At 40.9% G+C, this 24967-nt stretch overlaps 2 protein-coding genes and 2 long non-coding RNA genes across 8 annotated transcripts in view; 2 read left to right on the top strand and 2 right to left on the bottom strand.

Moving 5' to 3' along the window:
• Positions 1–24967, bottom strand: part of LOC118361903 (gastrula zinc finger protein 5-1-like) — a 388384-nt gene that overhangs the window by 189461 nt on the left and 173956 nt on the right. The window lies entirely within an intron of this gene.
• On the top strand, positions 4951–5977 carry LOC127913401 (uncharacterized). Its single transcript, XR_008085487.1, has 2 exons — positions 4951–5016; positions 5091–5977. It is a non-coding gene; the product is annotated as an uncharacterized LOC127913401 (long non-coding RNA).
• On the bottom strand, positions 8258–9482 carry LOC118361987 (uncharacterized). Its single transcript, XR_008085489.1, has 3 exons — positions 9334–9482; positions 8573–8709; positions 8258–8404 (listed from the first exon to the last, which is right to left on the bottom strand). It is a non-coding gene; the product is annotated as an uncharacterized LOC118361987 (long non-coding RNA).
• The window catches only part of LOC118361908 (zinc finger protein 143-like), a 209066-nt gene continuing 192834 nt past the window's right edge, over positions 8736–24967 (top strand). The window contains exons 1-3 of one of the 3 annotated variants that reach the window (XM_052485298.1): positions 8739–9681; positions 12199–12329; positions 12524–14578. In XM_052485298.1, coding sequence (XP_052341258.1) covers positions 9399–9681; positions 12199–12329; positions 12524–13717 — 1608 coding nt within the window. In that variant the 5' untranslated portion in view covers positions 8739–9398 and the 3' untranslated portion in view covers positions 13718–14578. Of the gene's footprint in view, positions 9682–12198; positions 12330–12523; positions 14579–24967 lie in introns of those variants that run through there. The other 2 variants (XM_052485297.1, XM_052485299.1) reach the window with 2 other exon arrangements.

The following is a 24967-nucleotide window of genomic DNA, read 5'->3' as shown; positions in this document are numbered from 1 at the left end:
TGTGTCTGTGTCTGGGTAGAGGAAATCCCCCTCTTAATCTAGTCTAAATATACACTACTGTTCAGAAATTCAGGGTGACTTAGAAATGTCCTTGTTTTTGAAAGAAGGCCAGCATCCCTGGGTCGCCTCTTCACTGTTGAGTTGAAACCGGTGTTTTGCGGGTACTATTTACTGAATCTGCCAGTTGAGGACTTGAGGCGTCTGTTTCTCAAACTAGACACTCTTATGTACTTGTCCTCTTAATCAGTTGTGCACCGGGGCCTCCCACTCTTTCTATTCTGGTTAGAGCCAGTTTGCGCTGTTCTGTGAAGGGAGTAGTACCCATCACTGTTGAGATCTTCAGTTTCTTGGCAATTTCTTGCATGGAATAGCCTGCATTTCTCAGAACAAGAATAGACTGACGAGTTTCAGGAGAAAGTTATTTGTTTCTAGCCATTTTGAGCCTGTAATCGAACCCACAAATGCTGATGATCCAGATACTCAGCTAGTCTAAAGAAGGCCAGTTGTTTCTTTTTTAATCATTACCACAGTTTTCAGCTGTGCTAACATAGCCTTTTAAAATGATAAACTTAGATTAGCTAACAGAACGTACCATTGGAACACAGGAGTGACGTTTGCTGATAATGGGCCTCTCAATGCCTATGTAGAAATTCCATTATTTATTTTTAATTTTTTTAAATCATCCAGTTCCAGCTACAATAGTCATTTACAATATTAACAATGTCTACACTGTATTTCTGATAAATTTCTGCTATTTCAATCATGTAAATGGCTTTACATTTGTTTTTAAATGTGGCCCGTCTGAGCCTTCTGCAATTTTGTAGCCTAATCCTGTACGGTACTTGGATAGATGTAATGTTCTAGGATATATTGTTATGTCAATTTATCGAACATGCTACAGATATGAAGTTGAGCGGGGCTTACCATCAGTAGGGGTACAGGTAGTATCCTCGAGAAAAGTAAATACGAAAAAGAAAGTGTGAGCTCTCCACACGCAATGGAAGTCCAGGTGTAAAGCATGTACTGCAAACGCCGGATTAATTTATGGAGAGGTACGGTGGTGCTTTTGGATCATTAATTCCTTAACGACCACTCTAAAAAAAACAAGAGGCGAGACGATGGCCGGAGACCGAAGCGGTAGATGTATGAAGCAGTGTATGTTTGCAGCGGGGTTCCTATCTCCAGAAGTTCATGAGGGCGGAACACTGCGAGGACAGGCGTACTCTCCAATCTATTGCCCCTTGCCGTTTTTATGTGTCCGCCCTATTTAGCCTTCATGCCTCCTCCTACCCCCTCCACCCCCACCCCCCTGTTTCAAACACCTAAGATAAACCCCCTCCACTCTCTCGAAGAGAAACACATTATGCACAATATGTTTCAGACTAATAATGAGTTGAAACTTTCTAATATTATTTTTTAAATTGCATTTCGACCTGTAATTTGTCTGAAATATGTAATACAACATTGCTACCCTGCTAATTATTCAGATACATTTTTAATGCCAAACCTTTTAGTGCGTTCTGTTTTAAAAGCATGAGCGCGTTTATTATGTGTTGACTGCATCTGGTTGACACTCCACCCCACATAGCCTAAATTGTCCATTCAATATGTATTTTTTGACTGATGTGCGCGGAGCTGCATGAATACAGAAAAATGTAAATTTCTTTAAAAAACAAGGCCATTTCTAAGTGGCCCTAAGTATAAGGTTGCTGCAGTTTGTCATGGTTTTTAAAAGCATGTGACCTGATTAGGAAAAAAAATGGTCCCATCATAACCCATGAAACCTTTTTACCATGTATTAATCACTGTCATACCTTATAGGGTCCAGAGTTTTCCTGGTTAGGTTACCAGATAAGGAAAAACTCTAGGCCCTGGGGGAAAAAAAATTTGACTTTGTGAATTCTGAGATGTCTGAGTTTAACTTCATGGAGAAACTCGTTGCCCAAACCTAAGATGGCGCAGCTGTAATGGAATGTATCTGCTATTTGTTACCTGTCCCCTCCTGTTACCTGATTTAAGAAGTGACTACCATTGTCAACTCCTGACATGAACTGAAGCCACATCTCATTCTCATCCACTGGTACATTGAATGTTTCCTCTCCAAGCACTGTGAGTACCCCTATCAATTTTCTCAGTACTGTATGTAGAGTCACTCACATACGAGCACAATCCCATTATTACACATCAATGATTTTACTCCTGGCTTGGACTAACTCATTAGCTCTTTTGTTTAACTGTGTAGTGTTATTGTTTTTTGTCTTCCTCGTCAAATCCTGTCCTGCCCTCAGTGGAAGAGTTGAGCTATTCTCCAACACTATCCATCCATGATGAGCCGGTCCTGCACTGAAGCCTGTGAACACCTCAACCCCTGTCCTGCACTGAAGTCAAGCCTCTGAACACCTCAACTCATGCCTTATACCGTCTTTCAATCACTGCTGTGATTGTACTATACATTTCTTAATTACATGCTTTAGGTTTGTAAGATTCTGGGTTAAACTTGGAACATTGTTATACTCAGAAGTATAGTATCTAAGGAGTGAAAGAGACTGTTTTTTAAATCCGTGAGATATACCTGCTGGAACGTGTGCTACGGGTGGGTGTTGTTATCGTGACCAGTGAACTGAGATAAGGCGGAGCTTTACCGAGCATAGACTTATAGATGACCTGGAGCCAGTGGGTCTGGCGACGAATATGTAGTGAGGGCCAGCCGACTAGAGCATACAGGTCGCAGTGGTGGGTGGTATCAGGTGATTTGGTAACTAAACGGATGGCACTGTGATAAAGTGCATCCAGTTTGCTGAGTAGAGTGTTGGAAGCTATTTTGTAGATGACATCGCCGAAGTCGAGTATCGGTAGGATAGGGTAATTTTGGCGGCGTGAGTGAAGGAGGCTTTGTTGCGAAATAGAAAGCCGATTCTAGATTTGATTTTTGGATTGGAGATGTTTAATATGTGTCTGGAAGGAGAGTTTACAGTCTAGCCAGACACCTAGGTATTTATAGTTGTCCACATATTCTAGGTCGAAACCAGGGTGGTGATGCTAGTCGGGCGGGCGGGTGCGGGCAGCGAACGGTTGAAAAGCATGCATTTGGTTTTACTAGCGTTTAAGAGCAGTTGGAGACCACGGAAGGAGTGTTGTGTGGCATTGAAGCTTGTTTGGAGGTTAGTTAGCAGTGTCCAAGAAAGGGACAGAAGTATACAGAATGGTGTCGTCTGCGTAGAGGTGGATCAGGGAATCGCCCGCAGCAAGAGTGACCTCATTGATATATATAGAGAAAAGAGTCGGCCCGAGAATTGAACCCTGTGGTACCCCCATAGAGACTGCCAGGGGTCTGGACAACATGCCCTCCGATTTGACACACTGAACTCTGTCTGCAAAGTAGTTGGTGAACCAGGCGAGGCAGTCATTAGAAAAACCAAGGCTATTGAGTCTGCCGATAAGAATACGGTGATTGACAGAGTCGAAAGCCTTGGCCAGGTCGATGAAGAGGGCATATATACTTGTGGTGGTTGAAAAAGTTTTTGTCTGAATTCAGCTGTCTTGACCCTTTGAGCAGAATTAACTTGGTTAAGCTTTCATAAATGTCCATTGAGTTTTTTACTCTGAGAATTAGAACATAACAGGTTAAAAGTGTTTATACAAACAAGCAACGTATAAAAATGATTAAAATCAAATCTGAGATGACTGCATAAAAAAAGCAGGCTATAGGACTATACATGCAAACAATTGTTCTATTTTGCTATTTGCTAACGTGCGCCAAATCGGCGATTTAATGCATTTTGATTGGGTAAGCATTCGAAAAGCAGCGTCAATATTTCCAGCCGTTGGTGGTCAAATTTCTCTAGGATCCGTCATCAGTATTGCAAAATAGTCCTAATGTTAAAGTAAGATTTGAATTGAGAAAGCTGATCCGAGCACAGCATGCTCCAACGATGCACTTAGCGACCATTCTCTCTGCGGGGTGTTTTGGGAAACGGATGTTACATTATTCGGAAAGATGCATCGTTAAAACACTCGTAAAGCTAAATTCCATCACTATCGGCAAAAGAACTACATTTATCTTGAATGAGGTGTCTGAGCCGCGAGTTGAGGACCAATGAAATCAGAATCCCTCCCTTTCACAAAGATTGTCATCATCAACTTCACAGGAAAACAACTAATTTAAATATTTTATTAATCAAATGTGTTAAAATATAGTAATGTTAAAATACATAATCACATCCAAATGTATTTGAAACTTCATGCACAGTAACTTTTGTATGACTTAATACAATTATTTTATCGATAGGAGTGGGGGAAAATATGCTTGTGCATTGATAAGCACACCAAAATAATAAAATAAAGACAGCACTTCTAAAAGCCTATTTCACACTGTAGCCTATTGAATTGGCAAGATAACTTTGCTTTCATTTTGATTTCTGCACTAAATTAAAATTAGGCAGAGACTTCCCCAAGGATTGATGTTTCAGCATTGTCTAAATAAAGAGTTTAGCGTTGGAGTAGCCATGAGCAACATGCACGTGCAGTTACAAACCTGCTAGAGTTAGCGGCAGGCAGATGAGCAATATCCAATGTCATAGTACGGATGAATGAGCTTGAATTGGAAGCGAAGTGAAGCTAGCTTGCTTTAGAAAACTGTGAGTAGATCTAGCTTGCTTCGTAGTATACCCCTCTCGTCCTGCATCTTCTGGTGACCTATTGAAAACAGTACAAGAATGATAGAGCAAATTATGATGTGTGATGTATGCCTTTTTTTGTTTTGATGACAAAACAAAGTAGCCTACACACTTGTGGAAGTTTGTCGCTTTCGGGGTCCAGCTTCAGATCCAACTGACAGGCTTTCGGGGTCCAGCTTCAGATCCAACTGACAGGCTTTCGGGGTACAGCTTCAGGTCCAACTGACAGGCTTTCGGGGTCCAGCTTCAGCTCCAACTGACAGGCTTTCAGGGTCCAGCTTCAGATCCAATTGACAGGCTTTCGGGGTCCAGCTTCAGGTCCAACTGACAGGCTTTCGGGGTCCAGCTTCAGATCCAACTGATAGGCTTTCGGGGTCCAGCTTCAGATCCAACTGACAGGCTTTCGGGGTCCAGCTTCAGATCCAACTGACAGGCTTTCGTGGTCCAGATCCAACTGACAGGCTTTCAGGGTCCAGCTCCAACTGACAGGCTTTCGGGGTCCAGCTCCAACTGACATGCTTTCGGGGTCCAGCTCCAACTGACAGGCTTTCGGGGTCCAGCTCCAACTGACAGGCTTTCGGGGTCCAGCTCCAACTGACAGGCTTTCAGGGTCCAGCTCCAACTGACAGGTTGAATACCATGTGCCTTTTTGTTGTTGTTGACGATTCTATCAGCCAATCAGGGCCTGTATCCACAAATCATCTCAGAAAAGGTCCTAGGAATCCTGTTAAACCTTGTTTTAAGAAGAAGAAGAAGAATTCACCTCAGAGTTGGTTATAGGATGAAGTTAAGACACTGCTCAGACAAACTGAGCCAGGAGTAAAATCAACTCTTAAAAGTTTATATCAGCTGATAATCACGACAGTTTGAGGTAACGCAAAGGAAAGCTAGTGACGCTCAGACATTGTTGCAAATGATGGGGAATAACCAATCGCGATGAGGCATCGCCAGCTGTGAACATTACATCATGCTTCAGACAACTACGGTGAACGTGACTACATCAAATATTGCAATGGTAAAACTTTTGATATAATTTTCACCTGACACGATCACTTTGCCTACTCTTAATTCTTGCCTAATATGATGACATATCTGTGATAATGCCTTAAATCATCTTTACTTGACAGGAAGTAGTGAAGCTGTGTGTAATGTAATGTTAACCCTTTTTTTACCAAGTATTCTAAAATCCATTTAATCAAAGTGAGGGTATCAGATTTACAGAAAATGTAAAGTGTTACCATAGTGAGACGTTTTTCTACGTGATCATGTATTGTTTTGTGCAATAAAAGTACTGTACTTTACGTTGAGTGTATGACCATTTTGTTGAAATTGGCATGTTTTAACATCAGACCCGGCTCTGCCAGCTGAATTTATGAACCCACCACTTATTGTATATAGGAGAGGTCGCAATTTACGTGACAGATTGGTCCATGCCAACTGCCAGCCACAATAGAAAATGAGCCAGGTTATTTTACTCCCTCTTCTGTATGGTAGTTATAAATGCAGAGGTTGCACCCAGTGCAACAATATGAAGTTTGAATATTTCTGCCATCCACGTACAAAAAAACGGGTCCAAATAAATGACATTATTACGCGCACCACCACCCATGTTATCTATAATTAAATGTCCATGTGGGCTGTGTTATGTAGGTAAAACCTCTCGTTCTCTCAAAGAGAATTAGTGAACGTAAAAGTTCTATCAGGAGTAACAACCTGTATTATCCAGTCGCAGTACATTTTAATGACATTTCTACCCTTTTAGATTTTGTGGCATAGAGAAAGTCAAGATATACGGGAGGTGATATAAATAATACTCTGAGCAAAAAATAATGTTTTTGGATTTTCACCCTCCAGACATTATTCCCTAAAGGTCTTAATAATGAAATGCCCATGTATGTGGTTTTAAATGTGAACTTGATAGGTCATGTACTCATTGTGGTTTTAGTATTGTTTAATACGTTATGTACACACTTTATAATACTTATGAAATGCACATTGTTATATTTGGTAACACTTGCTTATTTTCCCTCGACTCCAATACCCATTCGATGCATTGGTGGAGCAGTGTCTACATAAGGGTGCAGGTTGTAAACACTCAAAAAATCTCTGATGAAGGCCTTGAGGCCGATACTTAAAGCTTAAATAAGAAGCAGTGATACTAGCAGGAGCAGTGTGCGGGTTTCTTCTATTTTTTAAATAATTTTTTTATCTTGAAATTAAATACAAAATGTAATCTGTGCTGACTGACTTTGTTTTTGTACCATTGAGTCAAGATATTTATAACAAACTCAAATGGCTGTATATTATTATGTACTTGACTCAGTGTTGAGAGACGGGCTTGGCTGTGGTTAGCATTTTATTATAGCATGTCATGTTTGTGTGTACAGCAAATAGGTTATGTAAACCTTTATGCTTTTCTGTGCAATCTTTGTTGTAAGTCTACAGTCCATGGTGGACTGAACAACCTCAGCTTTGGTGGTCATCACCGAGACAGAGGTTCCAGTCAGGGATCCAGTCTGCAGCCCAGACCCTTCTTTTCACATTCTCAGTGCAGGGATGAAGCAGGACCTGGGGCTGATAGAAATAGACCCTCCTGTTCCTATGATACAAACACCACAGTATCCATGATGAACAGACCAGGTCAACCTGGGCTGCAGCCTTCACAGAGAGTTGTGGGAGATTCCCCTGGTGGTAGTCTATCAGGAAGTCTGTCTTCTCCTTCAGGGTCTCGTCTAATGCCTGGTGACTGGGTTCATAGAAGACCTGGGTCTAGCCTTCCTCAGTTACCTCATGGTTACCCCACCAATACAGACATGGTCAGGATGGGCATTCACCACAAGGGGTACCTAGCCTATAACACAGCACACAATACCAACAACACCCAAACAATGGCTAGAGGTCAAGGAGGGAGCTCAAGGACTAACCACATTGGTGGTATCTCCTGCTTCTACTTCCTGGGGTGTCATTGGGTCACAACGTGGGAGGCCGAGCATTAGGATGGACGCTGACAAGCCGTACGCATGGAAAGCGCATCGCTGAGACAAACTATGTGAAGAAGCACTCCGTTCACACCAAGGAGAGGCCCTTCAAGTGTAAACTATATGACAAGCGCTTCTCTTTCCTGAGTAACCTTATCAGACATAGGAGTGTCCACAATGGGGAGAAATCTTAGAAGTGTGGTTTTAGATGTACACTTGGGATATCTGGGAACCATTCTTTAGCGCTGACATATTAGTTATCATGTGAAGTGTCTTGAGGTAAGAGGGCAATTAACCACATACCCCTCATTAACTCTTTGTTAACTTATCATTTGAAACAGGCTTGAGTAAATACCTGTTTTTAGAGAGACAGTAAACCTGGGCTAGAACAAGTTAAATATTTACCTTACTGTTATGTTCTACTCTCGCCGACACACTGTTCTTTTGTAAAGAAGTCTGTTCTCAGCTTGAAAGATATTGTTCATCAGGTTTGGTGGGTTACTTTCTGTGTAATCTGTTAGTTACTTGTCCAAATTTGTATTCAGTAATGTAGCTTTTGGATTATGTGGTGGATATTATAAAATCAGGATTTGCTGGATTCCAAGTCAAAGTAAGATTCTTTATTTTTCTGAGCTCAGGAGAATAACAGAGTTACACAGCACAGTCAGTCCGAATTAGGAAGCATTGGGTGATAAGCACATATCTTAATAGATTCCTGTTCTTGGGCAGGACTTTCAGTTCTCCTTTTATCTATACGAGGACACAGAAGCAAGCTGGTTTGTAACACAGAACTATAATCAGAACAGGAGATTATAATATGACAGTTTTACAAGGTTAGTCAAATACTCAGTTATGTGGACACAACTAATTAATATTTCCCATTACAATTATCCAAACTCAGTAACGTAATATGATTACTTTGGTACTTTTGGATTACTTTCCCCTTAACAGGCATTAGAAGAAGACAAAATGGATCAATCAAACGCGTTTGGTGTCATCAGTGGTCTCTGACTTGTGGTCAGAATCACTCAGATGGAACAAACTTAAACTTGCACCTGTGTTCAATGAGAAAACAGAATGAATTCAACCACACATTTGTTTCATTACAAAAACTCTATGGTGAAGTCACAAAAAATATTGCATGTAACAGTTACATGACCTACAGCATGGTCAAGCAAGGTAATTTTTCCGACATTTTTGGACTGATAAACAACTATTGATATAGGACCGCAGTGAGTTACCGCAAGTCGCAAAGAAAACAGGAGCAGCCTCCATTATTCCAGCACCATTTCAACATCATCTTATCACCTATGCTTAGTCTAATACAGTGACAACTAAACAATACCAACAACAATTTATGAATACACGCCACTTCACCATCCATGAATACACGCCACTAAATGCGTGTGTTCGTGAGTACATGTAATTAGTTACTCCCCAACACTGCTGAACATAGGAGATTTCATGTATAATTTCATAAACTGTGCCGTATTTCAAAGAACAGCGCCCAAACCTTTCATTTAACCACACCCTTTGAGCTATGACGCCAACCAATGAGACATTTTATTTTCCGTGTAAACGGAAGAACAATTTACACGTTTGGGTTTTAATTTATCTAGTCGTTTATTAACACCCTAGATATCAAAATGAATCTTAACTGCACATAATCACATACTTACATCAGGTAGTATTTCATTCTCGTTGTAGACAGGACTTGGTTGATATTTTATAGTTAACGCTAACAATGGCTAACTGTATGTTTTTTCACACTCAAATAGCCTCCATCATGGAGATGCTAGCAAATGCAGCCGTGGCAGATATCTGTAAACTCGTAGACGACGACTATGCAGTGTTTCGTTTGGAAATAACTAAAAGCAAAAAAGAAAACAGAGCAATGCGGAGGAAACTACAGCAACTAGAACTGAAGGTGGCACGGGAGCGCTCCGAGAGGACAACGAGAAAGCGCGTCCTCGACAGTCGTCCCAGTAGTGTCAAGATCCTCGACCGATACAGAGGAATGTCAAGAGGTACATTTTCCAGAATGTCGAGTTTATTTTTTACAGAGACAGTGCACATTAATCATCGTTTCAGTAAAAGTGCCGGTTTTGGTCAGACGGCTAATTATAATACAGATACGAAATTAGCAATGAGCACATGCAAAGCAACACAGGACAAGCCACACGTAGCACAAAAAGCAACAAAACACAATAAATAAAAGCAACAAACAGTGTTTACACACCTCACAAGCTACAGACAAAAGATAATATGGAAAGCGGCAATACACAGCCAGGGATTGTGTTCACAAGTCTTATTGTCTTTAGCCATGTCTCTATGTTTTTGTGATGGTGCAGTTATTCGTTTCTGATGGCAGTAGGTTCCAGACATGGGAAGGTCTCACAGAGAAAGCAGTTTGACTAAAGGTGCTTTTCCTTAAGGGAACTAACTATACTGTCACTTCTCATGGGAGACCTTGTGGCTGCTACCATGGGTTTGGGTTTTCTGTTTCACAAAAGTACTAAGTTGAGGGGGGGCCAGGTGTGTTGGTGTGTTGCACAAGCGTTTCTCAGATCTGAGGATGTAACAGGGATGATGTCTATCAAGCACTTTGAGAGCCTGTTTGTAGACAGACTGAATGGGTTTTTAATGTTGTACAGCAAGCTTGGGCCCAACTTGTCAAGCAGTATGTTAAGTAGGGGAGTAGCATAACATTGAAGTACAGTTTTGCTGCCTCTGTAGTGAAATAATTTCTAATGTATTGGAAATTAGCTAGGTTCCACTGCGCATGTGTTTAGATATCTTGCCCAGAATCAATGGTGGAAAAATTACTCAATTGTCATACTTGAGTAAAAGTAAAGATACCTCGATAGAAAAGTATTCAAATTGAAGTGTAAGTCACTCAGTAAAATACAGCTTGAGCAAAAGTCTAAAAGTATCTGTTTTTTAAAATACAAAATGCATCATACCGGCTGTGTTTGAAATCTTGATTGCTGACAGTCCCAAAATGTTTTGCATATATCAACAATGGACTAATGAAACAAATACCAAAATATAGTTTTGGTTGGAGTTTTCCATGAAGTACAGTAATGGAAAAAGGTACTCAATATTCATACTTAAATACTATACATGAAATTCCTTATATTAAGCAAACCAGAGAGCATGATTTGTATTTTTTTTACAGACAGATAGGGCAAACTACAACACTCAGACATAATTTACAAACTCAGTATTTGGGTTTAGTGAGTCCGCCAGATCAGAAGCAGTAGGAATGACATTGCGTTATATTGATAGGTGCGTGAATTGTACCATAATTCTGTCTGCCTGAGTATTTTTACTTAAGTACTTCACACCACTGCCCAGAATTGGTTCTTGGTCAGTTTTTGGATAGTGTGCCATACTTCCCCTAATTACTTAGCTATCTTGAAAAACATTTTTATTTTACCAGGCAGGTCAATGAAGAACAAATTATTCTTGTATACACAATATCATATTCTAACCAGATTCTTGATTTACTTAATTTCCTATTGTCATACTCAATTAAAATAATGTGATGCATGGAACATGATATGCTATTGATTGATTGATGAGAATTATTACCTGATATCCAGAGCCGGATTACCGAACGGGCATGCACAAGCTCTATTTTCATGTAATCTGACCAAAGCACCGGTTCCAATCCAAGTGCCAGTGCCATTTAGCAAACTCCAGGCATTTACATATGTTGGATGACATGAAAATAGAGCTCTTTGGCCAGGCACACCAGTGGTGGGCTTGGTGTTGAAATGAGGATGCATGAGCAGAAAATAACCCCATACCTACTGTAATATATGGTGGTGGGTCTTTGATGTTATGGGTTAGTTTTGCTTCCACTGGTCCTGGGGCCCTTGTTAAGGTCAATGGCATCATGAACTTTACCCATAACCAGGAATTTTTTGCCAAAAACCTGGTTGCCTCGAATATGGCCGCAAGTGAATCTTCCAGCAAGACTATAACCCAAAGAACACATCAAAATCCACAAAGAAATCACAAAGAATTATAAAATCAACATTTTCCATCACAGTCTCCGGACTTGAAACCCATTGAAAACCTTTGGTTTGAATTTAAGTTGGCAGTCCATAAGCGCAGACAAAGGATATCAAGGATCTGGAAGTATTCTGTATGGAGGAATGGTCTATGATCCCTCTCAATGTGTTCTCCAATTCATAAAACATTTTAGAAAAAGGCTATGCGCCGTTATCCTCGCAAGGTAGAGTATTGAAAGGAATTGAAAACGGGTGTACATTTTGTTATGACTTGTTAAACAAAACCTCTCTCTGAGCAATTGTAAGAAAATTATATAATTTCCCCATTTTTTTAAATTGCTCAGTATTTATCAAGGGTGTTAATAATTTCGGACCCCACTGTAGGTGCCCCAGGGCCCCAGATGTGCTAGTCCAGCCCTGCTTACATCCTTGCCAATTGTAGACAGTGTCAATAGTGTACAATATATCATTGAGCATTGACAGTAGCTAACTTAACCACCCCTTTCCCCCCAATCACTCTCTTAGATGGAGGACATCTCACTGGAGGCTACAGGAGCTTTGTGAAGCCAGCAGAACATGTCTTGTGGAGAGATGACCAACCCATAGCTGTAGATGAGGAGAGTGGAACCTCAACCCAGCATGTTATTGTGATAGAGGTTAGTGTCATAGTAACATAAAAATTACACTACATCAAATGTGGCCTGTTTATTTCAGAAAGGCTCCCCTCAGCTATTCACTTGCTTACATGTACATTCTTATTTATCTGCCAAAGGGGAGCTTATGACGACAACATGAGGCAGTTGAATTAACCAACTCATGTACTGATAATAACCTCCTTTCTTCTTGTCAGTCTGCAGATGCAAAGGCTGCAGGTTATGGAGGATCATCTCTGGTCAAGCAGGAGAGGACTGAAGGAGAGGAGGACCCACGACACAGCAGAGACATCCAGACTGGAGAAGAGGCTGGCGTAGTGCCCCCTGTAGCCACAAAGATAATCGCCACCTCACCCCAGCCCATTACTCGATGCAGCATCACAGAGTTCAGTGGAAAACCAAACGCCGTCCTCAAGTCAGAGACAGACACAGAGACTTTAACACACAGGCTTTTACACACAGGATCTGACCACAGCTTAGACACAGAGAGACTGCAGCTGGGACCACTGGGCTGTCCTCCTGCTCCCGGCTCAGAGTATTTACTTCATGGTAATCCAAACCCAAGGACAGTTCATTCCCATCGGGACGCAGGTGACGTGTTAGAGACTGGCAATGATCCGTCTTGTTCTTACACTATAGAGATGGACCCTGGCAACATGCCCTTGGGTTTAGAGAGACAGACTGATCTGTCTAGAGGGGACTGGAACCAGTACAGTAGTAGTGTGTACTCTGAAGGGTGCCTAGATAAGAAAGGGGAGGTTATAGTCGTAGATGAGGTGACTGTGAAAGTGGAGGGTGACGCTCCTCTGACATGGAATGTAGACGAGACTCACTTAGGAGAAGGACACTCACAAGGCAGAGATTTATTAGATTACAGGGAAAGTTTAGAGACAAATCCATATGTTTCGACCCACTCCCCTTTACACAAGCTCAGGCCTCGCGACCCAGTGTCCATGTCGATGGGGCTTTCCGATCAGGTATTAAACTCAAACAACAGGGCTAGAGCCGAGACTCAGGGAGGGGGAGCCACATCAGGCAATAGTAAAGATAAACCTTTTCTCTGCAAGTTCTGTAACAAAAGCTTCAGCTGCCTCCAGAAGGTGGAGATCCACCAGAGGGTCCACACAGGGGTGAAACCCTTCAGCTGTACCCAGTGTCACATGTGCTTCGCCCAGGCTGGTGACCTGAAGAGGCATCACAGGGTCCACACAGGGGAGAAACCGTTCAGCTGCCACCTGTGCCCGGCCAGTTTCTCACACTCGTCGAACCTGAAGAGACACCTGAAGGTCCACACAGGAGAGAGGCCGTTTGCCTGTACGCACTGTGGGAAGAGGTTCTCAGAGAGGAGATACCTCAGGATACACCAGCAGAAAAAACATTCCACTGTATAGCATAGAAAGTAACCATTCCACTTGATAGCTTCTGATGTTTAGAGCAAACCCAGCATTAAAGACAATATTCATTTTCATTGTTGTCAGCGGAAAAGATCCACAGATGCATGTGGAATAACGAGAGTAAATGATTTCTGATTGTTTAATATTCCTGGGTAGAATATTGCATCCAGACATTGTGTGATATATATTGTGTTTGTACTGTGTAGGCTATTTGATGTTCACAAATGCCTGTTTCATTACTTCCATTCAACTACTTAATTATATTCAAGACTTTTAATGAGAAAATTAATGCAGTTTATCAAGTTCATGCGGATGTTTTGCTGAGACGTGTAGGTGTGGTTTTCATATGGTGTATTTGAAACGTGTTTTATTTAGTTAACACAAAATGGGACTTCATTCTGACCTTCTGACTTTCTTCATTCTGACTTTCATTGAATCTCTTTTTAGTATACATCACATTTGATCTCACCCTTTTCTGCATACACCAGACAGTGCTTTATAACCAATACAGGGACAGAAAGTAGCCTATGAATGGGAGGCTAGGAGCCATTTACAGTGCCTTCAGAAAGTATTCACATCCCTTGACTTTTTCCACATTTTGTTCTGTTACTGCCTGAATTTAAAATATATTTTTTTGTCACTGGCCTACACACAATACCCCATAATGTCAAAGAGGATTTATATTTTTGCGGGAATGTAATAAATGAATGTAATAAAAAATGTAATGTCTTGAGTGAATAATATTCAACCCCTTTGTAATGGCAAGCCTACATAAGTTCAGGAGTAAAAATGTGCATACTGTCACATAATGGGTTGCATGGACTCACTCTGTGCAATAGTCGTCTTTAACATTATTTTTCAATGACTACCTCATCTCTGTATCACACACATACAGATAATATGGTCCCTCAGTCGAGCAGTGAATTTTCAACCAGAAAAAACAGGGAGGTTTTCCAATGCCTCGCAAAGATTGCATATTGGTAGATAACAAAAAAAAAAAGGATAAATAAAAAAGCAGACATTGAATATCCCTTTGAACGTGGTGATGTTATTAATTACACTTTGGATGGTGTATCAATACACTCAGTCACTAAAAATATACATGCATGGATTTCACCATGAGGCCAATAGTGACTTTAAAACAGTTACAGAATTTAATGGCTGTGATAGGAGAAAACCGAGGATGGATGAAAAGCATTGTAGTTACTCCACAATACTAACCTAATTAGAGTGAAAAGAAGGAAGCCTGTACAGAATGCAAATATTCAAACATGCATCCTGTTTGCAACAAGGCACTAAAGTAATACTGCAAAAATGTGTTATGTTTGGGGCAAATCCAATATAACACATTACTGAGTACCACTATCCATATTTTCAAGTATAGTGGTGGCTGCATCATGTTATGGGTAATGCTTGTAATTGTTAAGGACTGGGGAGTTCAGGATTTTAAAAAATAATGGAAGTGAGCCAAGCACAGACAAAATCCTAGAGGAAACCCTGGTTCAGTCTATTTTCCACCAGACACTGGGAGATTTATTCACCTTTCAGCAAGACAATAACCTAAAACAAGGCCAAATCTACACTGGAGTTGCTTACCAAGAAGACAGTGAATGTTCCTGAGTGGACGAGTTACAGTTTTGACTTCAATCTGCTTGAAAATTTATGGCAAGACCTGAAAATGGTTGTCTAGCAATGATCAACAACCAATTTGAGAGAGCTTGATGATTTTGGAAATGAATATTTGGCAAATGTTTCACAATCCAGGTGTGGAAACCTCAAAGACTCGCTGCCAACAGGTGCTTCTAAAAAGTTTTGACTCAAGGGGGTGAATACTTATGTAAATTAGATATTTCTGTATTTCATTTTCAATAAATTAGAGAGCATTTCTTAGAACATGCTTTGACTTTGTCATTATGGGGTATTTTGTGTAGATTGGTGAGAAACATTATTTTTTAACCATTTTGAATTCAGGCTGTAACACAACAGCATGTGGAATAAGTCATGGGGTATAAATACTTTCTGAAGGCACTGTACATATTTTGTGTCCTCCACCAATACGGCGGTCGTGGACATATTTTAGGACTTCCAGAGGACCATCAACCTTTTGAGTTTGCTGACTTTTCATACACTGACCGTGTATTGAGTGAGCGACAGGGAGAATAAGCAAGAGAGAAGGGGGAGAAACTTTACATGACTCACCAAGGGAGTTCTGTTGAATCAGGACACAAGGGCTTTGCATCTGAAAAAAATGCTAGTTAAAAGGATTTTATTTTCTTTACAAGCGTATATTATATTATTAGAAGCAGTACTATATCAATTGGATCGACTTACACTAAGATAATGCAATCATGGGCAGATGAATAGCCACGTGCTTCTACACCTGCATTGCTTGCCGTTTGGGGTTTTATGCTGGGTTTCTGTACAGCACTTTGAGATATCAGCTGATGTAAGAAGGGCTTTATAAATACATTTGATTTGAATAGCATGTCTCTTTGGGAATCCAATCTCAGTGAGACCAGATGCAGAGAAAACACGTTAATGGTCATCAGCACAAGCCTAGCTCTTACCAAGCTGGTTAGTAGGGATCAATACACATTGAAGATCAGGGATTCAAAGTGGGGGGAAAAAAACATTTTACACACAATTTGCCAATCCCTAAGGATTTGGAGGTGTGGTCCTGCTCTCTTCTTTCCCTGGGATGTGTCAGAATCGGTCACTGGAAACTGAGTGGGTGGCCAAACACTGCTTTAGAGGCCATCAGGTCAATGAGTGCGGTTCAATGCACACAATAATACGATTATTGCGGACAATCAGATTAATATAGTTCGATTAAAACGAGAAGAACGATTTCCCTAATAATGCAGTTTACATGGACGCATCTGAAATTAGGCTACCTGATGGCACTCTGATGTACAGAAAATCGGCGATCAAAGTAAACGTTCTACCACAGCGAACTTTATTTTTGGGAGGCATATTTGATTCCGAGTTCGGACATATAACGTTTGTATGTGAAAACTACTTGTAAGACCTATACATTCCGTTGTTTCCGACGCATTTAATTCGCTCTAAAGACGGTGGCTCACTCGGCTGGTGCACATGCGCAGATGAAATACACGGCTGGAACCCAAATTTGAGTAATTTCGAGATCCCAGCGCTGGGTCAATATTGGCCAAAAACAGCATTGGGTTCATTCAACCCAGCGGGTTTGAGTTGTGCATCTAACCCAGCGCCTTGGGTTGAGTGCTTTACCCAACTGCTAGGTAAATTAGACTATTCTGCTGGGTTAAACAACCCAGTGTGTTGGATTGGTCATAAACACAGAACATTAGGTTGGGGGATTGACCCAGCAGCTGGGTAATTATTTATGTAATCCTTATTTTCAGTGTCATCCCAATTATAATGTTGCTTGCATATTTTTTCTGTCTATACCATTTGCACCCCCTCCCTTTCCTACACACACAATCAAGATACAATGTTGAATAATGAATTTGCATTGCCTGCATTTCAGAACATACATCCCAGAATGCCAGAGAATGATCAATGTACAAGAATATATTCATTTTTTAAATAGCACATTGAAACAAAGCACTAGTCTAAATATGTGTTATTTCACAAGATAAGATTTCATAAGATAATATTGATTATTAAAATGTATTTATATTATTTCATGAACCAAACAGTCCAAACATCAGACTAAAGACGAAGCTCAACTGGATGTGCCCCCTCAGATTGCAATGTTTTAAGTGGTGTTAACACAGGTCCATCTATAAGATAGTGCCAGAGCTGATCAATAGATATTCACATGCACTGACACTCTTCAGCTATTTTAGGTGACAGCACACACACACACGCCATGTGGTTTTGCCATACAATAATGGTCTACCTTTGGGTTCGAGTTAAAACATTGTTAGACAAGTATAAAATATTACAAATGAAGATCACTACTAAAGGACATGGACTAGTGACTCTTACTTAAGTAATAACTGCCATCACACACAATTTATTTTGTATACTTTATAGCAATTTATATCAATCAACACCCAATCCCCGTTTGATGCCTACATCTTCCACTCATTTGGGGCTCATAGGTTCATTTACACAACGCTAACCACTGATGCAAGTGGATGAATTACCTGACTGGGCTGATGGAAACATGACATGCCGGTACAATTTTTTAAAATACCTACTGACAATGTTCATTCGACATGGTGGGATCTGTCTGTGTCATTCAAATTAATTATGTGAGAAATGGTAGTGGAAACTCTTCGGCGAGGGTTAATCGGTGGTTGGCATCCAACGTTATGGCCCATTACTGTCACCTACTGTACTAGAGTGTGGGCCAAGGGCAGGGAAAATCCAAATCCTACCTGCCAGCCCTTGTTGCTCTTAAAAAAGACAACTAAATATTTGAGACTATATCTAATGATGTCCTACTCAATGTATTCTTTAAACTAATGTCTTGTATCTCCCTCATACTAGATCTCAGCCTCTCGCTCTCAGCCTTTCCCTCTGATACTGCTCCACGGTCTCTGTTTCCTGGCAATAGTGACACTTTCCTGTTGGATGCTTTCCTATCACATGTAAGGTCTTATTCAACTGGCTGTGTCTCACCCTTAATGTTGTAAATATAGCCTCCTCTCTTCTATCTCTTCCTGCTGTCCTACCCTCCCCGACTTTCCTCTGTACTTGAAATAAATGCCTGCCCTTAGTATCTCTATTCCACTGCTCCTGCCATCTCTGCACCATCACTGTCCATATCAGGCTTTTTGCCTCTGCCTTGCTCATTGAAACTACAACATCAGCATCCCTACTTCTACGCGCTTGTTTAGCCAGTACATCAACTGGCTCATACCCCCTCCACCCCCACATGGGCTGGGACCAAAGTAAATCTTATCTGTATACCCATCTGTAGCACCTCATACAGCAGATCTTGTCTGCTATGTGACTGAAAGGACTGGAGACTCATCAACACTGCACATGAATCAGAGCAAATAACTACTCTGTCTGGCTTGACTTCCTCCACCCACTGCAAGGCCAACAGCTCCGCCTTATATACAGCCAGATAATCTGTAATATGTTTTCTGACTTCCACACCACATACCCGCACTACAAATGCTGACTCAGTGCGTCCTGACCTTGGATCTTTTGAACCATTACTGTAAATGGCCACAAAGTATCCAGATGTCTCTTAAACAAATCAGATGGATCAACGCCCTCCCTATCTTTCTGTAATCTCTCCAACACTTCTAGATCAACTACTTGAGGCGGGAGTAGCCATGGAGGATTTACAGGAATCGCTACCGTTAGACTAAACTCCCTTCCATACAGTCCCATCTCCTTCGCCTGGACATTACACACCCATCCAAAGCTCATGTTCCCAGCATGCCTGTAAAATCCCTTTTGCAGGATGAGACACCCCATGTCCTTGTAGGTTGACCCAATAATGCATTGCCAGCTGCTGTCTCCTAATCTGCAATGGTATATCCCCCCCATCTCCACTGGGGACGTCCGATGTCCCACTACATATTCTGAGTCCTTGGCCCTGTATGACATCTAGCCTTTCCAATGATGTTCTGGCCGCTGAACCATACGCTATACTGCCATAGTCTATTACAGATCGGATCAATGCATCATACATGGTCCTCAATGAGGAATGCCCAGCCCCCTACTCCTTCCCTGTCAGACAGTGCATCACATTTAGCACCTTCTTACACGGAACCCAAACCGTCTGCGCACGTGTGCCATTGTGCGCTATCATGCATAAATGTATTTTGTCCCCCCACACCAAACGCGATCATGACACGCAGGTTAAAATATCAAAACAAACTCTGAACCAATTATATTAATTTGGGGACAGGTAGAAAAACATTCAACATTTATGGTAATTTAGCTAGCTAGCTTGCACTTGCTAGCTAATTTGTCCTATTTAGCTAGCTTGCTGTTGCCAGCTAATTTGTTCTGGGATATAAACATTGAGTTGTTATTTTACCTGAAATGCACAACGTCCTTTACTCCGCCAATTAATCCACACATAAAACAGTCAACCGAATCGTTTCTAGTCATCTCTATTCCTTCCAGGCCTTTTCTTCTCTTGACTTTATATTGCAATTGGCAACTTTCATAAATTTGGTGCATTACCGGCACTGACCTTGTTCGTCTTTCAGTCACCCACGTTGGGTGTAATCAATGAGTAGATGGCACTTGGGTAGCTGCTTCTATAAACCAATGAGGGGATAGGAGAGGCAGGGATCGCAGCGAGATCTGCATCGAAAATAGCACTGTCTTCTACTTTAGCCGTTGGCAATGCAGATGCTCATTGGCGCGTGCGACTAGTGTGGTGCACGCCAGCGTATACACTTTCCCACCACTCTCTCAATGTGTTCTGCCCAGGTCAGTCTAGTGTCAAAGTACACCCCTAGGAACCTGAAGACCCCCACTCTCTCCAAGTTTCTCCCATATATAACCTCAAGCATACCTCATCTCCCACCTTCCTCCTGGTAAAGAACACTGTCTGAGTTCTTTACAGAGAACCTGAATACCCACATTAATGCCCACTGCTCTACCTCATCAATTGCTTCCTGTACTTTCCTGACTATATATGGCACATTTTTTCCACTCTTCCATAAGGCCTCATCATCGGCAAATAACAACCTCCTAAAAATCTGTCTGTACCTGAGTGTAAACATCATTGATCATGATTGAAAACAAGAGGACTAATCACGCTCCCCTGTGGTGTACCTGTTATCCACCAGGTAGCTGCCTGACAGAAACTTTCCTACCCTCACCTAGATAGACCATCCAAACAGGAAATCCTTTGTTATTCCTATTACCCCCATAATGTCAAGCTTGTTTATCAACCCCTCCTTCCACATCATATCATATGCCTTCTCCACATAAAAAAAGACAGCTACAACAGTCTCCTTGTTCACATGAGCCATCCTGACATCTGCTTTTAAGCAGAGTACTGGGTCCATAGTTTCCCTTCCCTTCTTGAACCCACGTATGTGGCGATACGATAGCTTGTTGGCCTCGTTGGGCTTCCGGATTGGTAACACTACTGCCTCCTTCCAACTACCTGGTAGTTTCCCCTCCTCTCACACTGTGTTGTACAACACCAAAACCTTACCCAGTGCCTCATCATTAAGATGGGACAACATAACATAGCACACTTCATCTTTCCCAGGTGAAGTTAACCCAGCCTTACCTACTGCCCTTTTCACCTCTGCTATGGTAAATGGTTCATTCAACGCATCATTTACATCCTCCCTCCTATCCAGCACTCCAGGATGCTCATCTCTCCCTCCTCTGCTAAATTTGCTACGCTAAGTGGAAACTCCTCCCACTACAACTCGGGAACGCATGCAGTTTATTTGGCTACAGATTAAATAAATTATGATGAATTTCACAGGGTGGTGAATGTGCAAGATGCTCCTTTCCAATAAATATCGAGGGTCTTATTCTGGTGACATGATGATTGATTCCTGGCCGCCGATTGACAAAATTATATCGCTCTTATCCATAATAATCTCATGATGTAGATAGCCTACCTCCACTGTATGTGCGAGCTGTGCTAAAACCAGTGGGCACATTTGCTATATAACGCAGCAGTTGTGACAAAACCATCAATAGAGTTGAAAATGTGATGGAAACCCATTTAACTTTTAAACATTTTTATTAGGTACATGGGAATTTAACAGCAAAAGTGATTTGTATGTGCACTCCTTCATCATGCACAGACTTTGATCTGCAAAAAGTCTGTTTGATGGAAACATATCTCCAGCGGGCAAATGCGCTTATTGTTTTGTGCATATTTTGGAATATTCGTAATGAAAATCTGTCGGAAATTGAATGGAAACCTACCTAATGTCTAGGAGTGTGCAGTGATACATAACATATTTTGGAATGCTGTTCCTTTCATTCAAGTTTTACAAATGATATCATCTCATTTCCACATCAATTTTCCTATTCCTATCCATTATTTAAAGTAAAAGAAGGACTTTCTGGTCTCATGTCTTGTAGACTGGTGTTGGGAGGACCACTGGCAGAAGTCGTAAAGTGGGGTCACCCTGTGTATCAGGAGAGACGAATGTTTAGTGAATAACTTGATTGTTTCAGGCAAACGATGAATGAGCATCTGACGCACCACCAGCAAGGTCTTTTCAAACTAGACTTGCACTTCGAAGAGAAGATCTTGGGCCTGCTTCTCTCGGTTGGCGAAGCAAAGTTTTTGGGCCTTGAAGATCGCTACTACTTATGAATACCGAGGTAAAATCAAGTTGGATATTCGCGCTTTCAAACCTCAATAGCTTTTAAGCCATTTGAGCCACAGACTCCAAATACTTGTCATGATGTTGGAAAAATTGCGCACAACATTGCACAGGTCTTATTGTCACGATTTGGACATTGATTCGCTTTCCAAAGCTACTAATCTTGTGGAAATGTGAGCAAAATGTTGTATTCCTAGTTGAATTAGTTAGGGAGCATAAACAAAGTACAAACTTTTGTTTACATTCGAATTTCAATAGCTCCTTGGTCATGTGACCTACTTGACTCAAACAAGGTTCATAGTGTCCACTGACCTTTTGGTATTGCACACCATTTGGTTTGTTCATTTTCATCTCACACGTTTTTACATTCATTTTTCAAACTTTCTCATTTCAATAGCTCCTTGGTCATGGGACCTACTGACTTCAAACAAGGATCAGAATGTCCACTCAGTGGGCCTACACATTGCACACCCTTTGGTTTGTTAATTTTCATCTCACACGTTTTTACATGAACCATAAAGGTAAAGGGCAAAATACAAGAGTCATGTTATAAATTGTCCAAAGCAGGGATGGAGAGTAAGCTAGTGAGGTAGGCTGCAGTGGGTTTGCTGGTCAATACATGTACTGAACATGTAACCACAGCAATGGTGGCCAGAAAATCAATGAATAAATATGGAATATTGACAAATTAAACAGAAATTGTAGACATTTAATCTTTTCCAACATGTCAACAGACCCTTTACTTCAAATAAGTACGAAACATTTCACAGTATTAACTTTCTCTTTATCCCTGGTTGATGTATATTTCAGAGCCTCTTCAGTGTGGATGGGGTATAGCATACATTTTCAACAAAAACAAAAACAGCACTTCCTATTTGTGTTGTTCACTTTTGTCTTCATTCCCAGGCACAGCACATGGAACCACTGTTTGCATGCAAAACATTCAATCTAAAGCAAAACAAAGCCTAACACGTTATAAATAATATCAATGCAGTATGACAAATTAGCCATCCATTGTGTTATATCAAAAAGTGTCTTACATGCCATCACTGTTGTCAAAAGATTATAAACATGTTAAATAAAGTTACTAGTCCGTCTTTGGGCCACATCTAGGTTCTTTATCAGTGGCACACATGAAGCAGTTGTTGGCTTTGTTGAACTCTGAAATCATAGGCATGAACTGAACATATGGCTGTCCCACCCAACCACAGAAAAATAAAGAATTTACATTTACTTTGAATTAAATGTCATTACATACATTTACATTTACATTTAAGTCATTTAGCAGATGCTCTTATCCAGAGCGACTTACATACCAGACATTCTAAGTATATCATCAGCCATTTCTTTTCGAGGTTGCTCCTTGTGTTTTTGTGAAGGTTCTATATCGATTTGGGATGTTGGGGAAATTCTGTGCATCTTCCTTGGCCATCTACACCAAAAAATAAAATAGAGTTTTTGACCTAATTGTCACATAACGTTATTTCCCCTACTTTCCACTTTATGTCCACCCAGTCGTCCTTTCCATGGCAAGATCTTCTCATTTTGAAGTATTCTCTTTTTTTATGTAAACATAATGGAATTATGATTAGTTATAGGCAAATGAATACACAGGCCAAAACTGTATGCTGATTTCCTTATCACTATGATCTAGTAGAGGTCATTTCCTTTATGCCCCATTCTACACACAGCCTAAATGATAGGGACTGAACCATTTACAGGAGAACAATAAAAGTAGCATATAGGATCCAACCCTATACAGAGTGAATAAATGTAGTGTTTTTTTAAGAAAAAATATTAAGTGACAGTTTCATCAGTACATGCTTAAAGAAAGTCATATCACAAAGATCATAGATGACAGTAGCCTCCAACACTCTACTCAACAAATTGGATGCAGTCTATCACAGTGCCATACGATTTGTCACCAAAAGCCCCATATACTACCCACCACTGCGACCTGCACCCTCTTGTTGGCTGGCCCTCGCTTCATATTCGTCGCCAAACCCACTGGCTCCAGGACATCTACAAGTCTCTGCTAGGTAAAGCCTCGTCTTATCTCAGCTCACTGGTCACCATAGCAGCACCCACCCGTACGTAGCACGCTCTCCAGCAGGTATATCTCACTGGTCACCCCCAAAGCCAATTCTTCCTTTGGCCGCCTCTCCTTCCAGTTCTCTGCTGCCAATGACTGGAACGAACTGCAAAAATCACTGAAGCTGGAGACTCATATCTCCCTCACTAGCTTTAAGCACCAGCTGTCAGAGCAGCTCACATATCACTGCACCTGTACATAGCCCATCTGTAAATAGCCCATCCAACTACCTCATCACCATACTGTATTTATTTATTTATCTTGCTCCTTTGCATCCCAGTATCTCTACTTGCACATTCATCTTCTGCACATCTACCATTCCAGTCTTTAATTGCTATGTAATTACTTTGCCACCATGGCCTATTTATTGCCTTACCTCCCTTGTCCTACCTAATTTGCACATACTGTATATAGACTTTTTCTACTGTATTATTGACTGTATGTTTGTTTACTCCATGCGCAACTCTGTGTTGTTGTATGTGTTGAACTGCTTTACTTTATCTTGGCCAGGTCGCAGTTGCAAATGAGAACTTGTTCTCAACTAGCCTACCTGGTTAAATAAAGGTTCAATTAAATTTTAAAAATCAATAAAACAGTGCCCATCAAGTCTGACAATAGAGAATTAATTTTAAGCACCAACGTGTGTTAAAGTGTGTTTGTCAAAATAATATCTGAAAATGTAAGTTGTTGAACATAATGCTTCTATTTGCAATAGCAATTTATGATATGTGCAGTTTATTCCATTTATCAACACTACATGTAGGACGGACGTAAGACATTCCCACATACAGTATACACATACATACAGGCATTTTTCAGCTATGATTTTACCACTCAGAATCCAGAATGGATATGACAGTGGGGCCATCACAGGATGTAATACACCCT

The sequence above is a fragment of the Oncorhynchus keta genome, chromosome 29 (assembly GCF_023373465.1).
Source record: "Oncorhynchus keta strain PuntledgeMale-10-30-2019 chromosome 29, Oket_V2, whole genome shotgun sequence".
NCBI lineage: Eukaryota > Metazoa > Chordata > Actinopteri > Salmoniformes > Salmonidae > Oncorhynchus > Oncorhynchus keta.
Note: the sequence above shows the minus strand (reverse complement) of the source record. Positions and strands in the feature narration are given on the sequence as shown.